Consider the following 18,105-nt stretch of genomic DNA (forward strand, 5'->3'; position numbering starts at 1 on the left):
GGAAGGGTGAGCTCCCTCTTTTCCGCCTTTAGCTGGCGTCTCTTCTAACGTAAGCGGAAGTGGCGTAGCGGTACCGGACGTGGGCGGGGCCTACCGCCTCATCCCGCAAGCTTCCTAAAGCGAACGTAGCCAGCAGGCACGTCTTGCAATGGAGACGGTGAGGAGCAATGGAGGGCGGCGGGGGGCGCTGTGGAGCCGGAGGCCCCGGATAGGGTTCGGGGAGGCCTGGGCAGGGGCTAGCGCTGGTACCCAGTAAACGAGAAGCCGGTGTCTAACCTGCCCTTTACACTGCCACTGCGTTTTTTCACCGGGTGCATCGACTGAGATGGGCCGCGCCGTGCCTGCCTTCCGTCTGCAGTACTCTCAGCGGAGCGGGCAGTAGCTAGCTCCCTCCTTGGATCGCGGGACTTCTTTCCTCTTAGCACGTCAAGCCCCTCAGAGGCTTGCCTGAGAGAGCAGGGTTGTTATTCAGCTTTCCTGTGAGTGGCAGGGGGATTCCGAGAGACCCCTGCTTGCAGGTAGCACCCGGTCTTGGTTGTCTAAGTGTGATCTCTGCAATCCCTGGAAAGAGGGACATCTGAAAGACATTTATACTGTCTCGAAGTGTCCCGTGAGGTCACATTCCCTTAGTAAGACTGAAAAGTGGGTTTTCCCTGAAAGAGGAAGGAGATCGTTTAGAGGCCTTCGAGTCCCTGGACAAGTTTAGATTATTCCCTGCTCTGCGATTCTAAGCAGGCATGTTGGAATAACCCATTCTTGGTAAGCAGGCATTGAGCAATTGAGGCAGGTCCATGTCATCCTCCCAGAGATGCTGCAGACTTTCTGCTACATGGACTCACAGGAGCCTTTTCTAGCACTCGAACCCTTTCTATTAACTTCCTTCTCCAAGAGTTTATAATCATGAAGCCTCTTCAAGCAGAGTAACTTTCCTATCTTGGTTTTTATCATCTGATTCCGTAGTTGTGTATAGGCTGCAGGTTCACCTTTCTTTGGGTCAGTTACCTGCCCAGAGTAATTATTTTACTGCATCCTTTCTCTGCCTGCAGGGAGATGTAACATGTCCCTCAGATTATAAAAAAGAAGACAGACCAAAGTGGTAGACTGATTTGCAATTGATCACCCAGGCCAGGGAGTCACTTGTTACAGATTAAGAGAATTAGAACAAGAAAAAGTGGTCTGATTCCATAAATTCAAAATAACATAACAGTTCTTACTTGTAAATGTATTTTGGTTTACAATGTAATTTATATTGATTTCCTAATTTAACCCACACACTTTATGTACTTTAGGTTCTTGGGAGAGAAATTGTTTTAAAAAGAAGCAAAAGGAAAATCCCTGCTTTGAAAATGCTCAGCCTAATGAGTAAGGGTGAGGGCAAACCAGTGACAGCTATTACTTGAGGTAGACTATAATCAATGCTATACTCAAGATGCAAACAAAGGACTGGAAGCACAGGGAAGGGAAAAAATTACTATGAGCCTGAGAGAGCTTTGCAGGTTAAGAGAACAGTGTGAGCAAGAGCATAGAAATTGAGGTATATAGAGATTAATTGGGTATGAGAGAGTGGCTTAATGTTGCTGGAGTTTTAGGTTTTGGTCACAGTGGGAGAAAAAAGAAGACTGGAAAAGTAGGGTGAGGTCAGGTTGGAGGTATTGCATACCTCACTAAGTTTGATCTTTGTTTTGTAATAAGGGAACCCGTGGAAAATTTATGAGCAAGGCAGTGTGTGTGCTTTAAGACTGTTCTTAACAGCTTTCTGTAAATGGATCTACTTCAGAAAGTAATGAGCTCCTGGTTGCTGGAAAAGAAAATCCTTTTGAAACCTGAGATGCTTGGTGAGAGAACTTGGTGACAGCATGAAAGACAAATTAAAGAAGAGATAGATTTAGGGCAGGAGACTAGTTTAGAGAATGTTGCAGAAGTAAGGTAAAAGCCTAAGTTAAATCTGTGAAAGTGGAAAGGAGAGACATAGACTTGAGACATATCAGTTTAGCTGATGTTAAGGACATGCTTAGGTCATTCCCTACTCTGCATTTCCAAGCAGACATGTTGGCATAGCTCATTCTTGGGGGAATCAGGTCTATAGTTCTAGGCACCTGGGAGCGAGCAGTGCAGAAAACAAAGATGGGAACCACAGTAAGAATAAAACAATTGGAGGGACAGGTGCTGTTTTGTTTTTTTATTGAAGTATTTGAGGAGTCTCTAACATCTGTGGTTTGAAAGAAATTATGAATCTATGTGTCAGTTCCAACCTGTGTCTCTGTACTAATATTTTGTACTTATGTAGTACAGTGGTACTTTCTCACGTCCCCTATGTTACTAAAAGTAGAGGGGGAGTGGACATAATTACTCCACTCCTGTGTGGAGAAACAGGCAGAAAGATAAAGTCATTCAGCTGTGTCTGACTCTCCTCTGTAGGTATCTGTAGCTCTATTTAGCTGGATATATCCTTTTTCTCTCTGTAACTTAGTCGTATGTCTCTTTGTTCATCTCAGTGGACATCATTATCATTATCAATATGAGAGTTAACAAAACAATATGTAAAACCCTGTGCTGGATGGTATGGGGGCTACAAAGTATAAGATAATCCCAGGCTTCCAGGAATTTATAATCTACTTGGATAGAAAAAAATTACTGGAGCATAGTATAGTATAGTATAGTATAGTGTGGTATGTCAGTATTATATGGTAGAAATAATAATTTATACAAGTAGCTGTTTCTGTGTCTTTGTATATAGATTTTTGTGAGACTATCATATGTCATGTGTGTATCTTTACCAATGAACAGCCCTCCCTTCCACTTACAAGTGATGAGGCCGTTGTTCCGATAGCCTTGCCAAAATGCCAGGCCAAGTTGATAGTTTGCCCCTACTCTGGCCCATTAGGGGAGGGAAGTTTAGGGCTGTCTTGCCAAATTGCTTACCAGCCAGCCTCCCAGATTCAAGCCAAGGCCTTTAATTTTATATTACTATATCAGCTATGGAGATCAAGTATGACTTTAAGTTAGTTTAGGGATATAACCTAAAGCAATTGGAGTCAAACTGTTGATTCAAGTGGATGAAAATTATCATGACCCCTCCTGGGTTCCTAGATAACAATGAAATTTCCAAATGTCCCCACTTGAGGGAGCACAGAGATGTTTCTGAAGATTTCTCTGTATTCAAAGCACTCTCTAATCTCAGACTGTCATGGGCAAGGAAACTTGGAAAACCAGCATCCTCTGGGCTGTGGCAGCCTTCGACTCAAAAGGGTACTGAGAGGACTCATGTCCCCAGTTTCAGAACATTTTTGCAGCTCATCCACCCCTCAGCCATTCAAGCTTTAACTCTCTCTCTGACAGTCAGCTGCTAGGATCTTCCCCAGACGTGGCCTTCTCTCAATGGTAAGGGGTATGCCTATGATTCCAGTGCCCACAAGTATTCTTAGTATTTGGGTGAAAGCAGAGTTGTCTTTGGCTTCTGTGTTTTTATAAGGTAGATCTGTGAGATTCTTATAGGACCAGCCCTAAGCCCAGATTTCTAGTTTCAGCTTTTAAGACCTAATGTTTCATTAGGCAGTGTAATATGTAAGGACATGAACTTTGGAACCACATAGATCTGTGTTCAAATCCCTATTCCACCCCTTACCAGTCATGTGACCTTGGGCAGGTTGCCTAATATTTCTTGAACCTCAGTTTCCTAATCTGTGAAAATAAGGCTAATAATAGTATTTACCTCAGAGTTGTCATGAATATTAAATGAATTAATATTTCAAAAGTGTTTTATAGTGCTTTAAAGGGAGTCATTAGTTCACCAGCCCTTCTAATGCTAGGATAAAGTGGATGGAGCCTAGGAAAGGCTGAATTTCTGTTTCTTTTGTCTCTCCAGGTAACTTCTTCAGATAGCTTCCCAGCTGTGGAAAATGAACATCCTCAAGGTAAGTGTACTAAACAAAAGAAACTGGGTATGAAAGCAATAGCCTGACCCTAACTTGTCTTCGGCAATGCTTTTAAACCTCTCCTAGGGTCCCCCTTGGTAAAATCAAAGCTGGGCCAGATAATGTGGAAAACCATACAAACCAGGAACAATAATTTGTCAAGATCACTCAGGAATAAATATTGGGGGGTGGGGATGATCAATATCTTCAATATTCAAACCACTTGAGAAAAACTTTTGAGGTACAGGGAAAACTTCCATAGGCAACTCTGGGCTGGCTAACCAGGTTTTAGAAGTTCCTGGCATTTTGTGAGTAGCCCAGAAATAATGCCACTAGGATTTTATCATCCAGCAAGCTCACTAAAGCCACTAAGTGTACACAAGAAATTATAGAAAGGCCTTGAAAGCCCTTAGAACTAATCTAGAAATGAAGGTACTAAACCCTAAAATCCAGGCAATTCCAGCACCTGCCCAAATACCTGGTTAGAATGGAATGGTCCAACTAAGTCGTCGAGAAAGAGGCAGAATTTTTGGGCATCTCTGGTGTAGGATTTTGCCCAGGAACACTCTTAGGTCTTCCAAAAACACATTTATGGCATTAGGAGTGAGTAAACACTTTCTCAGAGCATTGAAATATGGGATGAGATCCTAGGACATATTATTAAGAGTCTATGAGCTCTCCACGAGAATTTTTTAATGTTCTGTTTTCATTTTGTTGGTATCCAAATAAGTTACTGTAGTGATAGTTTGAATTATCTGGATAGCTCTTCATAATTGAGTACTACCACATGGTTTCAGTGTCTGTTTTATGTTTCTGAGTACATTTGCATTAACACCAAGATAAAGGGTCAGAAACTCAAATTGTCTACATGAACCAAGCAGTGATACGGGCTGCATATGACTTTGACAACCTGTAGATCGCATTGCATCTAAAAGGAGGCAGCAACTATCAAGGTCTGGTCAACAGTTACTATTCTGGAATTTAAAACCTAGTTTTGTCAGATTTTCTGATTTTAAAAAGAAACTAAAAATTTGGATTTATATGTAAATCTCCAGATTTTTAAAATTTGGCAACTGATTTATTTTTAAAACATTAGGAAAGCCAAATCAAATATGTTTGTAGGCCCATAGCCTAAAATGATAGTATTTAACTATTAACATAATGTGTCTTAAACTGGTGTCAAAGACATGTTCTTGGGAGTCTGTGGGTTTTTAAATTTGAAGAACAATGGTGAGCTTCCAGTTAAAGATGGTAGATTGAATATATGCGTCTACTTTTCTTCCTTCACAAAAAGCCACTAAAACAACTATAAAGGAATTTTTTTAAAAAGGTGTAAACCCACCAGAATAGGAAGAACAAGAGAGGAGGCAATAGCAATGAACTTTTGGAAGCTGGAAGGCAGATGGAAGAGTGGTAAATGACTTAGCAGACCTGAGAAAACAGAATTATAAACTAGCAGTGGGGAAAGCCAAGAAGCATTGAAGGTCTTAGAAGCAATCAGATCCCAAGACTGCCTCCTCCATTGAGTGTAGCTGGGCAGCTTCTCTTTCCAACTCTGACAAAGACTGGAGGTCTGGAGAGGGACTCAGACCCAGTTGAGGGCTGAGGTATTATACCAAACACAGGAGCATGAAGTGAATTATATTGAATGCCAATACCCCAGTTGTTTTCAGAATGCTGACAGAAAAGACTTCATCCTCCAAGCATGACATTGAATGAATGATCTCTAGAATTTCCTTGAGGGAAAAGCCCTAAAAATGTAACTATTGAGTATTTCCTATCTAAATGGCTCACAGTCAGCAAGGCTCACTTACATACTTAGAGCTTCCAGTCAGCTTTAAAGACTGGTTTGAACCCTCCTTTTTTTTTTTTTTTAACCCTCCTTTAAACCAAGAATTAATTACAAGACATCTAAAGCCTCTACCATTTTTTTAAAAAATGATCCAGACTGCCCCCACCATGAAAATGAAAAAGCAAAAACAACAGAGGGAAAAAGTCAATGCATATAGAAGAAAACCTTTAAAATTAACATTAATGTACATTCAGATAAAGAATATATTAACACCATGAAACAAGTACAAGATAATTTTTTTAAGTTTGAGAAAAAAGGAGCTCTTTGACATTTAAAGTATAATGGCAAAAAATTTAAACTAAGAGTTTTGGAAATCAAGTTGAAGAAATGTCTCAGAAATAGAATTTAAAAAAAAAAAACTCACCAAAAGAAAACTGAAAACAAAACCTTAAAGGGTCAGTTTAGGAAGTCCAATATCTAAATGATAGGAGTTACAGAAAAAGAAAACTGACAACACAGCAAAGGAAAAGATCAAGGAAATAGTTCAAGAACATTTCCTGAAACAAGGACATTAGTTTTCATATTGAAAGAATTCATTGACTATTCAGCGCAGTATAAGAAGTTGATCCACCCAAAGTGCAATTATCATGAGATTTCAAAACACTGGCAATAAAGAAAATCCTGACTTTCCAGAGAGAAAAAAACAAGTCACATACAAAGAATCAGAATTGCCTCAGACTCCCAACATACCAGAGCTAGAAGACAATGGAGCAATGCTTTCAACATCCTATAGAAAATAAATTCCAATCTAGACTTCTATATTCAGCCAAATTCTAAATCAAAGATGAGGGTAAAATAAAGATATCTGCAGGCGGCGAGACCTCAAAAACGTTGCACCCTTTCTCAGGAAGCTACTGGAAGATATGCTCCACTAAAATAAGAGAGTATTCAAAAAGATGAAAACACGTGATATAGGACACAAGAGAGCCAATAGAGAGATGTGAAAGCGGCCCCCTCGGTGGTGATGAGGGAACATCTCAGGGTGACAGCAGTATACCGGGCAAACCAGCCCAGACTTGAGCAGGTCAGAAGGCTCCAAAAGGCTTCTTTGGGTAGTTTAAATTGATAGACTATTTAATGCTTCTGAACTTCTTCAAAGGAGATTTAAACAATCGGTGAAGAGTTTGGGGGTTGAATTAGTTATAAATACTATACATAGAAAGTTAAGCAAACGAAGAGATAAGACAGTTATTAACTCCAAGGAAAACAAAGTTGTGAAAGAAAAAAAAATCAGTTTACTGTTTCGCTTACCTCTGAATAATGAATATCCAGTCAAAATTATTTAAATATTGATGTAACCAACATTATATTTTAACTTCTGGGAGGATGGAGGGAATGGGTAGTGTATATTTGTGATGGGGATCCCAGTAGAAAAGAGGACTAAAAATTCTCATCTTCCTTGGATCATAATAGATAATATTCAAAAGTAAAAAAGTCAAGAAAGAGCAATCTAAGCCTGTTATTTATAGACATAGAAATAAGTACCAAAAAATCAGCTAAAAGTGTTCTCATCTCTGTATAGGGATAGTAGAGGGTAGTGGGTGCCAGGGACTGCAATTTTTCTTGACAAAATTTGTAAAACTTTTTGACTCTAAACTATGTACCTGTATAACTTTGGATAAAAAATTAAAAATTAAAGACAACTAGCATAAGATTTAAGTGCATGAACTTTGGAATCAGGTAGACCTGTGTCTGAGTCTTTCTTGTCACTTACTAATGTTGTGAACTAGAGCAGTTTATTTACCTGCTTTCTGCCTGTTTTTCTCATCTGAAAAATGAGGACACTATTTGCCTTACAGATTTGTTGTAAGGATTAAATGATACAGTATTTTTAAGTACACATAGCATAGTAGGTTGCACATTTGGACTATTATTTTGGGGGTTGCTGCTCCAGTTTAGAGCAAGCAAATAAAATCAGAAGACTGGGAAGATAAACACAGACAGAGTCTCCCATTTGTCTGGAATAGGTGGGATGATTTCTTACCGTCAGCCCAAGATGGACTCTCACGGTGTTTGGGGCCAGGTTGATTGTGCATTGGGCTTCAACTTATTATTGATCTGAAATGGCCCAACTTGGACCATGACTTTCTCATTGGCAGGTCTTAGAAAAAATTTAAGAAGCTTAATTGAGCAAAGAGAACAAGTGAAAATGTGCTAAATATATGAAAGGGAAAATGTGAATTAAAGATGAGAAAAAACTTTTAGACTAGAACAGGTTAATGAGATATTATAGACTTTCTGTTTCAATTGCCTATATTTTGCCTAAGGAGCCAATAGGTATAGTCCTACCTGGAGATGGAAGTTGGATGAAATGGTTTCTGAGGGGTTTGTTCCTAATGGTACAGTAGGAACAATACAGATAATAATATAGGGGACCTTATTTTAAAAATCATGCTCTAAATATTTGAGCAACTACAGCATTTTTATTTTCTGCCTCTTTTGATTGTGGGTTGTTGCATGGAAGGAAGCTACTAACTATCCCACCCTATGCAGAGACCCCAGAATCCAACAATAGTGTGTATACTTCCTTCATGAAGTCTCATCGCTGCTATGACCTGATTCCCACAAGCTCCAAATTGGTTGTATTTGATACATCCCTGCAGGTGGGTGAAATCCTTTTTTCTTCCCCCTTAGAGCCACTCATCCCAAGGGTAATATTTTCTATGGGGTTAATGTCTTGTTTTCCCCCAACATACCTATCCCAGGTTTTTTTAAAGTCCTGCCTGCCTGTGAATTTCCGTTTTGTCAATATAGTTCTTTTGGCTATAGGTGAAAAAAGCTTTCTTTGCTCTGGTGACTAATGGTGTACGAGCTGCCCCTTTGTGGGATAGTAAGAAGCAAAGCTTTGTGGGTAAGCAAAAATTTCTGGAACACAGTATTATTGGCATCTTGTGCTGTGCATGGAGAAAAGCTTTGAGCAGTGCTAAGGGTTCTTGTCTTGGCCTCTAGGCATGCTGACCATCACCGATTTCATCAATATCCTGCACCGCTACTATAAATCAGCCTTGGTAAGGAACTTTAAATTAGCCCAGTGATCAAAACCATTTCTCCTCCCCAAAGTCCCTTATTTTCATTTCTTCCAAGCAAACCACAAGAAGTTTATGAAGCAGGGAGATCAGGTCTCAAGTTCTGTTGCTTCTGCCTCCAGGTACAGATCTATGAGCTGGAAGAACACAAGATAGAAACTTGGAGAGGTATGTAGAGAATTGGAAGTTGTAAAAGGATAAAGGGAGGGAGAGTTTCCTGGGAAATGGTTTTCCATGGTGGTATTTTGTGAACCTTCCTTTTCCCTTCAGAGGTGTACCTACAGGACTCCTTTAAACCACTTGTCTGCATTTCTCCTAATGCCAGGTGAGTTCCAGCTACCCATATATCCAAAGGGGAAGAGCCTTGCCATCAAAATTGCTAAGGCCCTAGACACCCAAAGATCCAGGGGCAGAAGAGAGAAAAACACACACACACACACACACACACACACACACACACACACACCCTTCCCTCCCCCAACTATCAGTTTCCCCTGTATATAAACATGCTCTAAGGAGCTACTTAACCATCCTCAGGCCCAGCACTGTAGTACTTATCATTATCCCCAACCTTTCCACAGCTTGTTTGATGCTGTCTCTTCATTAATTCGAAACAAGATCCATAGGCTGCCAGTTATTGACCCAGAATCAGGCAACACTTTGTACATCCTCACCCACAAGCGTATCCTCAAGTTCCTCAAATTGTTTGTAAGTGCTCCTCAGTCCAGTTTTTACTTCTTATATACTGGGTTGGAAGGGTATCCAAGGGTGGTATGGGGGGACCTTGAAAATCAAGCTGATACCTCTTTCCTCAGATCACTGAGTTCCCCAAGCCAGAGTTCATGTCCAAGTCTCTGGAAGAGCTACAGATTGGCACCTACGCCAACATCGCTATGGTCCGCACTACCACCCCTGTGTACGTGGCTTTGGGCATCTTTGTACAACACCGAGTCTCAGCCCTGCCTGTGGTGGATGAGAAAGGTAAGAGATTGGGCAAAAGGAGAGGGAGGGCTTCAGGGAAGCCAGGATGGCTCTGGCTTCTCAGCTCAGCCTGAAGGGTGATTCTCTGGGCAAGGGGAGCCTCGGATGCCAAATTCTCCTTGCTGAGCTGCCTCTGTCCCCCTAGGGCGTGTGGTGGACATCTACTCCAAATTTGATGTTATCGTGAGTGATTGTGGAGGGACTGGGAGGTAGGGAAAGGGGTGGCCTGTTGAATGTGGAGAGGGAAAAGAGAATCTCCTCTGGGACCTAGGGGATTTAAGAAGCTTCCTGGCTTTCAAATCCTATTTGAAAAGGAATTGAATGAGCTGGGTGTGGCTCGTGGGCATGGCTAACAACTGCCCTAAATTCCTCTGGTGAGGTTGGGTGGGCTCCAGGTGTGAGGGCTGGCTTCCCTGCTTCCCTGCAAGCACCTTCCTTTCTCTCCCCAGAATCTAGCAGCAGAAAAGACCTACAACAACCTAGATGTGTCTGTGACCAAAGCCTTGCAACATCGATCACATTACTTTGAAGGTGTCCTCAAGTGCTACCTGCATGAGACTCTGGAGACCATCATTAACAGGCTGGTGGAAGCAGAGGTAGGGAGGAACAGTGACACAAAAGGAACTGGGGAAGCAGCCTTGAGAGAGGGGTTTGGCAAGGAGGGTAGGGCTCCCCCTTACTGAGGCTGGCACTAAATATCCCTTGTTGCTCTCTGCAGGTTCACCGACTTGTAGTAGTGGATGAAAATGATGTGGTCAAGGGAATTGTATCACTGTCGGACATCCTGCAGGCCCTGGTGCTCACAGGCGGAGAGAAGCCCTGAGCTGGGGAAAGGGTCAGATGGCAACAAGGGATATGCCCACTCACTGCCCTCCCAAAGCTATGGGAACCACAGATGGAACCTTGAGAGAATTGTAACTCTCTTCCCTGGTTGGGACCCCCCACCCACCCATCCTTCTACCTGGGAGCTGGGAAAGGTGGGGAGGGAGAGGAGAATGGATTTTTAGCTGTCCTATCCTCACACATACACTTGAGGAAAACTTCCAGCCCAGCCCATCCTAGCCTGTCTTCTTAGACTCAGCCTCTGTTCTGTGTGAAATATGAACTCCATGCCCCTCAGGCAAATTCTGGTCTCTAAGAGATCCCAGCCTTTACCCAGCTTTTGCCTCTATGTCCGTCCCTGACTGCAGCCTAAGATAATAGCACAACAAAACTCTTCATAAAAATCTTTTTATTCATCCTGTTTCATGCTGTATGGAGGAGGCTGAGTCCATTTAGTGACATTTCTTCTCATAAGAGGAGTAGGGAGGACAGCCTTTGGGTTCTTGTGCTGTGTGCGTATGAAGGGAGGTGGGTTTAGGTGGAGGAGGAGGGCAGAGTGGTTAGCTGAGGTTATTGCTTTTCATGTAAAACCTAATTAAAATGACAGGAACCTCTTCATGGTTTTGCTGTGTTTGCTTTTTGTAGTTGGTAGATATTCCTGCTTCAACCTTCCTACTTCATATGGCTTTTTCAGCTTAATAACAATAATAATAATGATAGTACACACACTTATATAAAACTGTGTCAGGCACCATTCTCTGCTTTACACATATTAATTCATTTAATCCTCAGAACAATAGTAGATATTATTCCACTTTTATAGATTTATAAGAAACAGCACAGAGAGGCTAAGTAACAAGCCCAAGGCCACACAGCTAGTAAAAAGTAGAGCTAGGATTTGAACCCAAACAGTCTAGCTCCACAGCACATGTTCTTTACAACTACACTAGACTTACTACCTTTCTAAATTTCCATTCATAACTATTCCCCACCTTAATCCCTGCAATCGTTCTTATTACCCCACTTTCACCTCTGCCTGGATTACAGCTGGGACCCCAGGAAAATCCTATAACAGTGTTAGGTCTCCAGAGAGTAGACAGACTGAATGTCTCCTTTAAGCAAAGAGACATGCTACCATCAGCCTTTCTTAGGGAAGGTTGGACTGCATGGTTGGATTTTGTGAAACTGGCACTGTCTTTGAACCTATAAATCCCTGGTGATTCTTCCAAGATGAGAATGAGCTGGAGGGAAGGAGAGTGGGGAGCAGCAGGACTTATGGTCACCCTATCAGACCCTTTCCCTGTGCTGAAACGGTCTGGGCCAAAGCAGCACCTAGCATAAGGATACCTAGACTGTTGGATAAGAGCCAAATTCTAGGTACCATTTCACTGCTGCCTTGCAGGTAAGATACCATTTCTGTCTTGGATACCAAGACCAGAAGCAATTTCAGAGTAACTCTTTGCCCTTACTCACACTGTGCCTAGGAACTCTGACAAACCCAGCCATACCATACTGGTCCCTCTAAGCCAAACTTCCTGATGGAATGCAGGGAAAGCATCGAGGCAACTTTCAGTGCTACATCGTGGCTTTGAAGAAGCTCCTACTTGTGTATTCTTCTCTTCACAGCTCTCACAGCACATTCCCAGACTTGAAGGAGGGAGATATTCCAAGTTATTAGAATTAGGGTATGTTTATGTGTGTGGGGGTGGATGCATAGAGGAAAAGACAGATGTCTCCTTGTGTCACATTCCATCATGAAATGGGGTTTATTTAGGGAGGAGGTTAGGGTTTTAAAAAGCCATAGGACTCTAGTGGGACCTGGGTGGAAGGAGGCATCTTCAAGCAAAGAGCCATCAGTGCAGCTGGTAGGTATAAAGGTGGGGGGGGGGAGGCGGTCAATGGATGGGGTAGAGGATGTGTGAGGTCTCTCTAAAGGCCTATGTTAGGGAGCAGGAGGCCTGGGTTTTCTTGCTCTCATTCTTCGTTAAGTCTCTGCCCCGCAACAAACCTGGCCCTATCCTCTTAGCAAGAAGCATCTGTACCCAAAGGCCTGCAGGTACTTTCATGGTAAACAAATGGGAATCTCTTGCTTCTCCTTGCTAAAACCCAACCAGTCTCAGAGTCTAAGGATGGAGCAGAAAGACAAGGAACAAAATATATGGGAGCCTCATAGCCTGCTATTCTTACCTATTACTCTCCAGAGATGCAAATTATCCCTTCTGCCTCAGGAACCAGTGCCATACACACTCTTCCCCCACCTCCCCACACCCCTCCCTTCAATTGGAGCTGCTGCCATGGTTGCCAGGCATGGTTGCTAAGTCTCTGCATGGAAGGGTTGGCGTAGGCTGTGCTGCCACTAACATTACCATGGTGAATCAGGGGACACCTGGTATGAGCTTGGGGGGAGGGATCATGTGGATATAAGCAACAACCCCCAGGACAAAATAAGCCTAAAAAGGTGAGCATCTTGAGCACAACTTCGGGTGGGGGCTGAATGAGCTAGGCATTGTGGTAGTGGTGATGGGGAGCTCTATGCTGAAAAACAGGGACCGCTTTTATCATTTCAGTTGCTAGGGCTTGGTTTTGCCAAGGGAGCACACCATTCCTCCTCCATCCCCTCTGAAAGGGTGTAAATGCATAAACACCCCAGTCTGTCCTCCATAAGGCTGAGGAAAGCTGTGTGGGAACAGAACAGTATGACCCCCAAATCCTGGCTTTTGGATGGGGGGAGGTAACATGGTGCCAAGAGAGCACACCATAGGTGCCCAAGGACAAACATCTAGAATGAGAGTGTGAGGCAGCTTCTATGGCCAAGACAGACTCCTGTGTCCTGTTGTACCAGTAGCCTTGGGCAGCAGTTAAGGGTATGAGGGTCACCCTTCTTGAGCTTGGGGAAGGGAGCTCCTACCCTCCCCCACCCCCAGCTCGCACAAAAGCTGCATGAAAGCCACCACCTCCTCCCTCCACCACATGGAAGCTGGTTACTCATCTCCTCTCTGCACCCGAATGCCATTGCCGCTAAAAATAGCCCCCCTAGCCGTGGGCCAGCCCCTCCTGCACCCCAAACCCATGGAAACCAGCAAGAGTGGCAGGCAGAGACACTGAGTTCATTTCCATCATCTCCCTGTCGAAGAGACACTGAAGTCTGAGTCAAGAAGTCAAGGGCAGAACCCTGGTGGTCAGGCACCCTGACAAGCGGCGAAGTGAAGGGTTAAAACGGCAGGAACGTTGAAGAAATGGAGGCGGGGGAAGGGGCACTGTTAGCTTGGCAAGAATAAGAAGTCCCCTGCCCACTCGTGCAAGTCCCATCAGGCTTGGGGGACAAGAACAGTGGGAAGGGGCACCAGATCCCGGGCCCCAGGGGGTAGCCGTGCACGTGGGGGAGGTAGCAGAACGGTGCCGTCCGCGCCGTGACATCGCGCGCGGGCGTGCGCGCGCTCGAGCGCACATACACACACACACAGACAAGCACACACGCGCGCGCGCACACACACACACACATACACGTGTGCCTGGGTATATATAGTCCCCAGTCGCTGGGCCCGCCGCTCTGCAGTGGGCGCCGAATTCCTGGGCTGGGAGGGGGCTTCTCGGGGCGGGTGGGAGGGTGGGGGGCCGGGGTAGGGTGGGGCAGGATGCTGGATGGCCAGCTATTCTCCGAGGGGCCTAACAGCCCCCGGGAGCTCCAGGATGAGGAGTCTGGCAGATGTCTCTGGGTGCAGAAATCCAAGCTGCTGGTGATCCAAGTGAAGACTATTTCCTGTCATTATAGTCACCGGACCCCTCCTCGACAGCCCATGGACTTCCAGGCCAGCCACTGGGCCCGTGGGCCCCAGAGCCGCACGTGAGTGAAGGAGGGGTGAGGGGAAGAGAGTGGTGGGGCGTGGAGTGGGGTCCGGACCTCCCCGCAGGCAATAGCCAGTGTTGCTGGTACCCCTTTCCCTTCCCATGCCCCTCCCTTCCAGAGCGTTAGGGCCTGACCTATTCCACCGTTGTTTTGGGGGGACAGGAGTAGGTGTGAGGAAGGGCAGAAGGTGAAATGGGGCAGGCGCTGTTTAAGTGTGCATAGAGAAATGATGAGGAGTCCCGCTTCGACTTCGGTCCTAACATATACTCACGTGCGCATACACACTCACACACACACACCTCCACACAGGTGCCCCAAGTGGCCTGCAGCGCTACCAGCTCCCCAGCCCTCTGCTCCCTTCCCCCACAAACTGCTCACCTGGGTTCCTGATCATTGTCCTAGGTGTGGGCCGCGCCTGGGATCCCCTGAGCCGCCGTCCCGCCGACCCTGGGCCTCCAGGGTGCTGCAGGAGGCGACCAACTGGCGGGCGGGGCCCCCGGCCGAGGCCAGAGCACGCGAGCAGGAGAAAAGGAAAGCGGCATCGCAGGAGCGGGAGGCCAAGGAGATCGAGAGAAAAAGGCGCAAGGCTGGAGGGGCCCGAAAGAGCCCCCCGGGTCGGCCCTGCGCGGAGGTCCGGAACGCCCCTCGGGTGACCCAGCCTAAAGGGCTACCAGCTCTGTCACGGCCCGAGCGCCTGGGGCTTCTATGGCGACCGCCCCGTCCATCCGCGCAGCTGCAGAGCGACCCAGAGGCAGCGTGGGCGGGGCCCTGGGGAGGTCGCAGGCCAGGGCCCCCCAGCTACGAGGCTCACCTGCTGCTGAGAGGCGCTGCTGGGACCGCCCCGCGACGCCGCTGGGACCGGCCACCACCCTACGTGGCTCCACCTTCTTATGAAGGTCCCCATAGAACCTTGGGGACTAAAAGAGGCCCCGAGCCCTCCCAGGCACCCGCCTCTTCAGCACCTGCGCCTCCTCCGGCCAGGACGGAGGTCGGGTGCACAAAGAAGAGGCTGGATCCTCGGATCTACCGGGACGTCCTTGGGGCTTGGGGTCTCCGACAGGGGCGCGGTCTCTTGGGGGGATCCCCAGGCTGTGGAACTGCCAGGCCAAAGCTGGAACCCCGCAAAAGAGCCACAGAGAAAAGCCTGGGGGTGGCTGATGTTGGCCGGAACAATAATAGCGATGTCCACCCCCAAGCCAAAGCTGCTGGGAGTCCAGGCACAGCGACAGCTCCAGCGGGGTCTGCAGCTGCTACTCCCAGTCCCCCGCGTCCGGCTCCTAGGTCTAGGCCCCATGTCAAGGGCTCCTGGGAAGGGAAAGAAGGTAGAGAACAGAGCTGGCTCCCCAAATGCTGGATTTCCTCCCTTAAAAAGCGGCCACCCCGACTTAGCCAGACCCTCCCCAGACCCTGGGCTCCAGGAGGCACAGGATGGAGAGATTCTCTGGGTCATAGAGAAGGAGCCGAGACCGAGACCTTGGCAGGTTGGAAGGCGACCCGCCGCTCCCACACCCTGCCCCGCAGTTCTCGTGGCGCCGTTCGTGGAGAAGGCGTCTTTGTCATTGATGCCACGTGTGTGGTGATAAGGTCCCAGTATGTTCCGACCCCTCGAACTCAGCATGTGCAGTTTTTGCCCGCTGGGGCACCACGCGTTGTGGGGGATGCTCCTGGCCAACCAAAGCCCAACAAGGAGGAGGGCGAGGGGGCCGCTGTCTTTCCGTCTCCTTGCGAAAGGCTGCAGTTGAGCAGTCGCCTTTCCTACCAGCCGGGTGGGGGGCGCGGGTTCGAGGCTGAAGGCGGGAAGCACGCGGACTCCTCATTGGAGGAGCGCGCCTCCCGCATCCTGGGGCTCCCAGTGGGCGAAGTAAACCTGCAGGAGGCCCCCACGCAGCCAGTTAGCTCAGAGCACTCAGCCTTAAGCCCAGCAGCTTCGGGAGGCGCGGGCAATGCCAAGGGCTTGAGGGAGGTGGCGGCGGCCCCGCGGCCCACGAACCGGAGCTGGACGCGGACTCCGGGGCCCTACGCCGGGGCCCTGCGGGAAGCCGTGTCCCGCATCCGCCGTCACACCGCTCCGGACTCGGACTCGGACGAGGCTGCGGAGCTCAGTGTCCATAGCGGCTCTTCTGATGGAAGCGACACAGAAGCCTCTGGCGCCTCCTGGCGGAATGAGAGGATCCGGCCCCAGGAAGGCAGGAAGACAGCAGAAATGAGCGATGGTATCCGAGAGATTACAGATGTCATCAGCCGGACCAAGGAGGTTGTCTTCAGGGCGGGGGACACTAAGGGGGCCCCACAGGGAAATAAAGAGCGGCAGTAAGAGGCCCTTTCTTGAATTTGTGTTCCCCAACCCATCTATCCTCCCGCACTGATCCCCTTTCTTTCTCACAGACTTCTTTGTACCCCTACCTATACCAGTTCCCATACTTGAAGTAGAAAGGAAAAGGAGCCTCTGCAGATTCATGATTTTTTTTTTCAGGTAGGACTTTAATGTCTGCTCTATTCAGGGCGCTCCAGTAAGGTCTTCAGCAAAAGCGTAGAACTGAGCAGAGAGGCCTTGCTGAGAGCAGACAGGAGGGCAGGAATGGTATAGTCGTGGGAGGGCAACTTTAGGGTAGGACCAATGCACAAGAGAGAGAAAGTGGTCGAGAAGCTTCAGATTGAGGTGACCAGGTGACAGAGAGGTCCTGTAAGAAAAGGAAGAGGTCCAGAGCAACTAGCAAAGCAGGAAGAGGGCTCATTTCAAATATCACAAGTCTAGGGTTCCAATCCCAACTCTGACACTGATTTGCTGGGTGACCTTAGGCACATCACTGCCCCTCTTTGGGTCTCCTAGTATGTAAAATGAGGGAGTTCTAGTGTCCATCTCTGACACTTTGGAGCCTTGGGGGAAGCTTTTATCTCATCTTCCCCTTCAAAAGCCAAAAAAAAAAAAATGGCATTAGGAATAAGTGAACAGAGTCTGAGGGTTCCTGGGTGGCTTCATTGTCACCTGTGCTCATTCTCAGTTCAAGAGACTGTCCAGGGTTTACAGAAGAGCTGAATAAATAGTCAACGACTCCTATCCCAGTCTCTCAGGTTTAGGTAAGAGCTCCCAAAGTCAGGGCAGGATGGTGGCCTTGTCACTGTCCTTGGCCTGTGGTGGTCCCAGCAGGGGAAGGAAGGCAGCCAGCTTGGAACCTCTTTAGACCTTCCTTCCCCTCCTCCTCCTCCCCAACGTTTCTTAGTGATGCTCTGAATCGTTTCATGATGCCCTACCCAGGTGGTATCACCCATGTGAAAGAACACTGAGAATTTCCTGCATCTCTGCCTCTTCCAGAAACTGGCCAGGGAAGGAAGAGGGAGGTTGGTCCCAAAAAGCTCGTAGGTGTGGGGTGTGATACTCGCTGTAGCCACTGTGGGGCGCGCGCAGGTCGCGGATTTCCCCGGTAGCTAGTCTGCGAGTCCCTTCTACCCCCGTACTGTCAATTAATCAATTGATCCCTAGTTACTGCGCGGGGGTCTCCCGCCTTGCCGCCTCCAAGCGCTCCAAGTCGGGAACAAGCCTCTGGACTTCCAGACCTCTGGAGCGCGCCGAGCCTCTCTTTGTCCTCATCCACGCCAATTGGCTTGAGACCCAGACACTGAAGTCTTTTTATTCTCTCTCTCTGATCTTGGACACCTCCTCTC

General features: G+C 47.0%; 2 protein-coding genes across 4 annotated transcripts; both read left to right on the plus strand.

Annotated features, from left to right (window-relative positions):
• The first annotated feature begins 20 nt into the window (after positions 1-20).
• PRKAG1 (protein kinase AMP-activated non-catalytic subunit gamma 1) lies at positions 21-11,213 on the plus strand. 2 transcript variants are annotated; one of them, XM_016151755.2, is made up of 12 exons: positions 21-157; positions 3,866-3,914; positions 8,260-8,369; positions 8,536-8,617; positions 8,716-8,774; positions 8,915-8,960; positions 9,063-9,117; positions 9,374-9,500; positions 9,608-9,773; positions 9,919-9,956; positions 10,223-10,369; positions 10,492-11,213. In XM_016151755.2, exons 1-12 carry the CDS (start codon positions 149-151, stop codon positions 10,594-10,596), a joined length of 993 nt encoding a protein of 330 aa, XP_016007241.1. In that variant the 5' UTR covers positions 21-148; the 3' UTR covers positions 10,597-11,213. The 2 variants fall into 2 exon arrangements, with proteins under 2 accessions (XP_016007241.1, XP_036092197.1); XM_036236304.1 differs by lacking the exon at positions 21-157 and having other exon boundaries at positions 8,231-8,369.
• Positions 11,214-11,415: 202 nt separating this feature from the next.
• On the plus strand, positions 11,416-17,747 carry DDN (dendrin). 2 transcript variants are annotated; one of them, XM_016151754.2, is made up of 3 exons: positions 11,416-12,460; positions 14,368-14,439; positions 14,845-17,747. In XM_016151754.2, exons 2-3 carry the CDS (start codon positions 14,393-14,395, stop codon positions 16,754-16,756), a joined length of 1,959 nt encoding a protein of 652 aa, XP_016007240.2. In that variant the 5' UTR covers positions 11,416-12,460; positions 14,368-14,392; the 3' UTR covers positions 16,757-17,747. The 2 variants fall into 2 exon arrangements, with proteins under 2 accessions (XP_016007240.2, XP_016007238.2); XM_016151752.2 differs by lacking the exon at positions 11,416-12,460 and having other exon boundaries at positions 14,227-14,439.
• The last annotated feature ends 358 nt before the right edge of the window (positions 17,748-18,105 follow it).

The sequence above is a fragment of the Rousettus aegyptiacus genome, unplaced genomic scaffold, assembly GCF_014176215.1.
Source record: "Rousettus aegyptiacus isolate mRouAeg1 unplaced genomic scaffold, mRouAeg1.p scaffold_m13_p_2, whole genome shotgun sequence".
Lineage (NCBI taxonomy): Eukaryota > Metazoa > Chordata > Mammalia > Chiroptera > Pteropodidae > Rousettus > Rousettus aegyptiacus.

Excerpts from the sequence above, each read along its gene's own strand:
- PRKAG1 (XM_016151755.2), top strand. Across the intron at positions 8,370-8,535 it reads TATTTGATACATCCCTGCAG|GTGAAAAAAGCTTTCTTTGC; the intron begins GTGGGTGAAATC and ends TTTTGGCTATAG. Across the intron at positions 9,774-9,918 it reads GCCTGTGGTGGATGAGAAAG|GGCGTGTGGTGGACATCTAC; the intron begins GTAAGAGATTGG and ends CTGTCCCCCTAG.
- DDN (XM_016151752.2), top strand. The coding sequence starts at position 14,231 with ATGCTGGATGGCCAGCTATTCTCCGAGGGGCCTAACAGCCCCCGGGAG. Across the intron at positions 14,440-14,844 it reads CGTGGGCCCCAGAGCCGCAC|GTGTGGGCCGCGCCTGGGAT; the intron begins GTGAGTGAAGGA and ends TCATTGTCCTAG.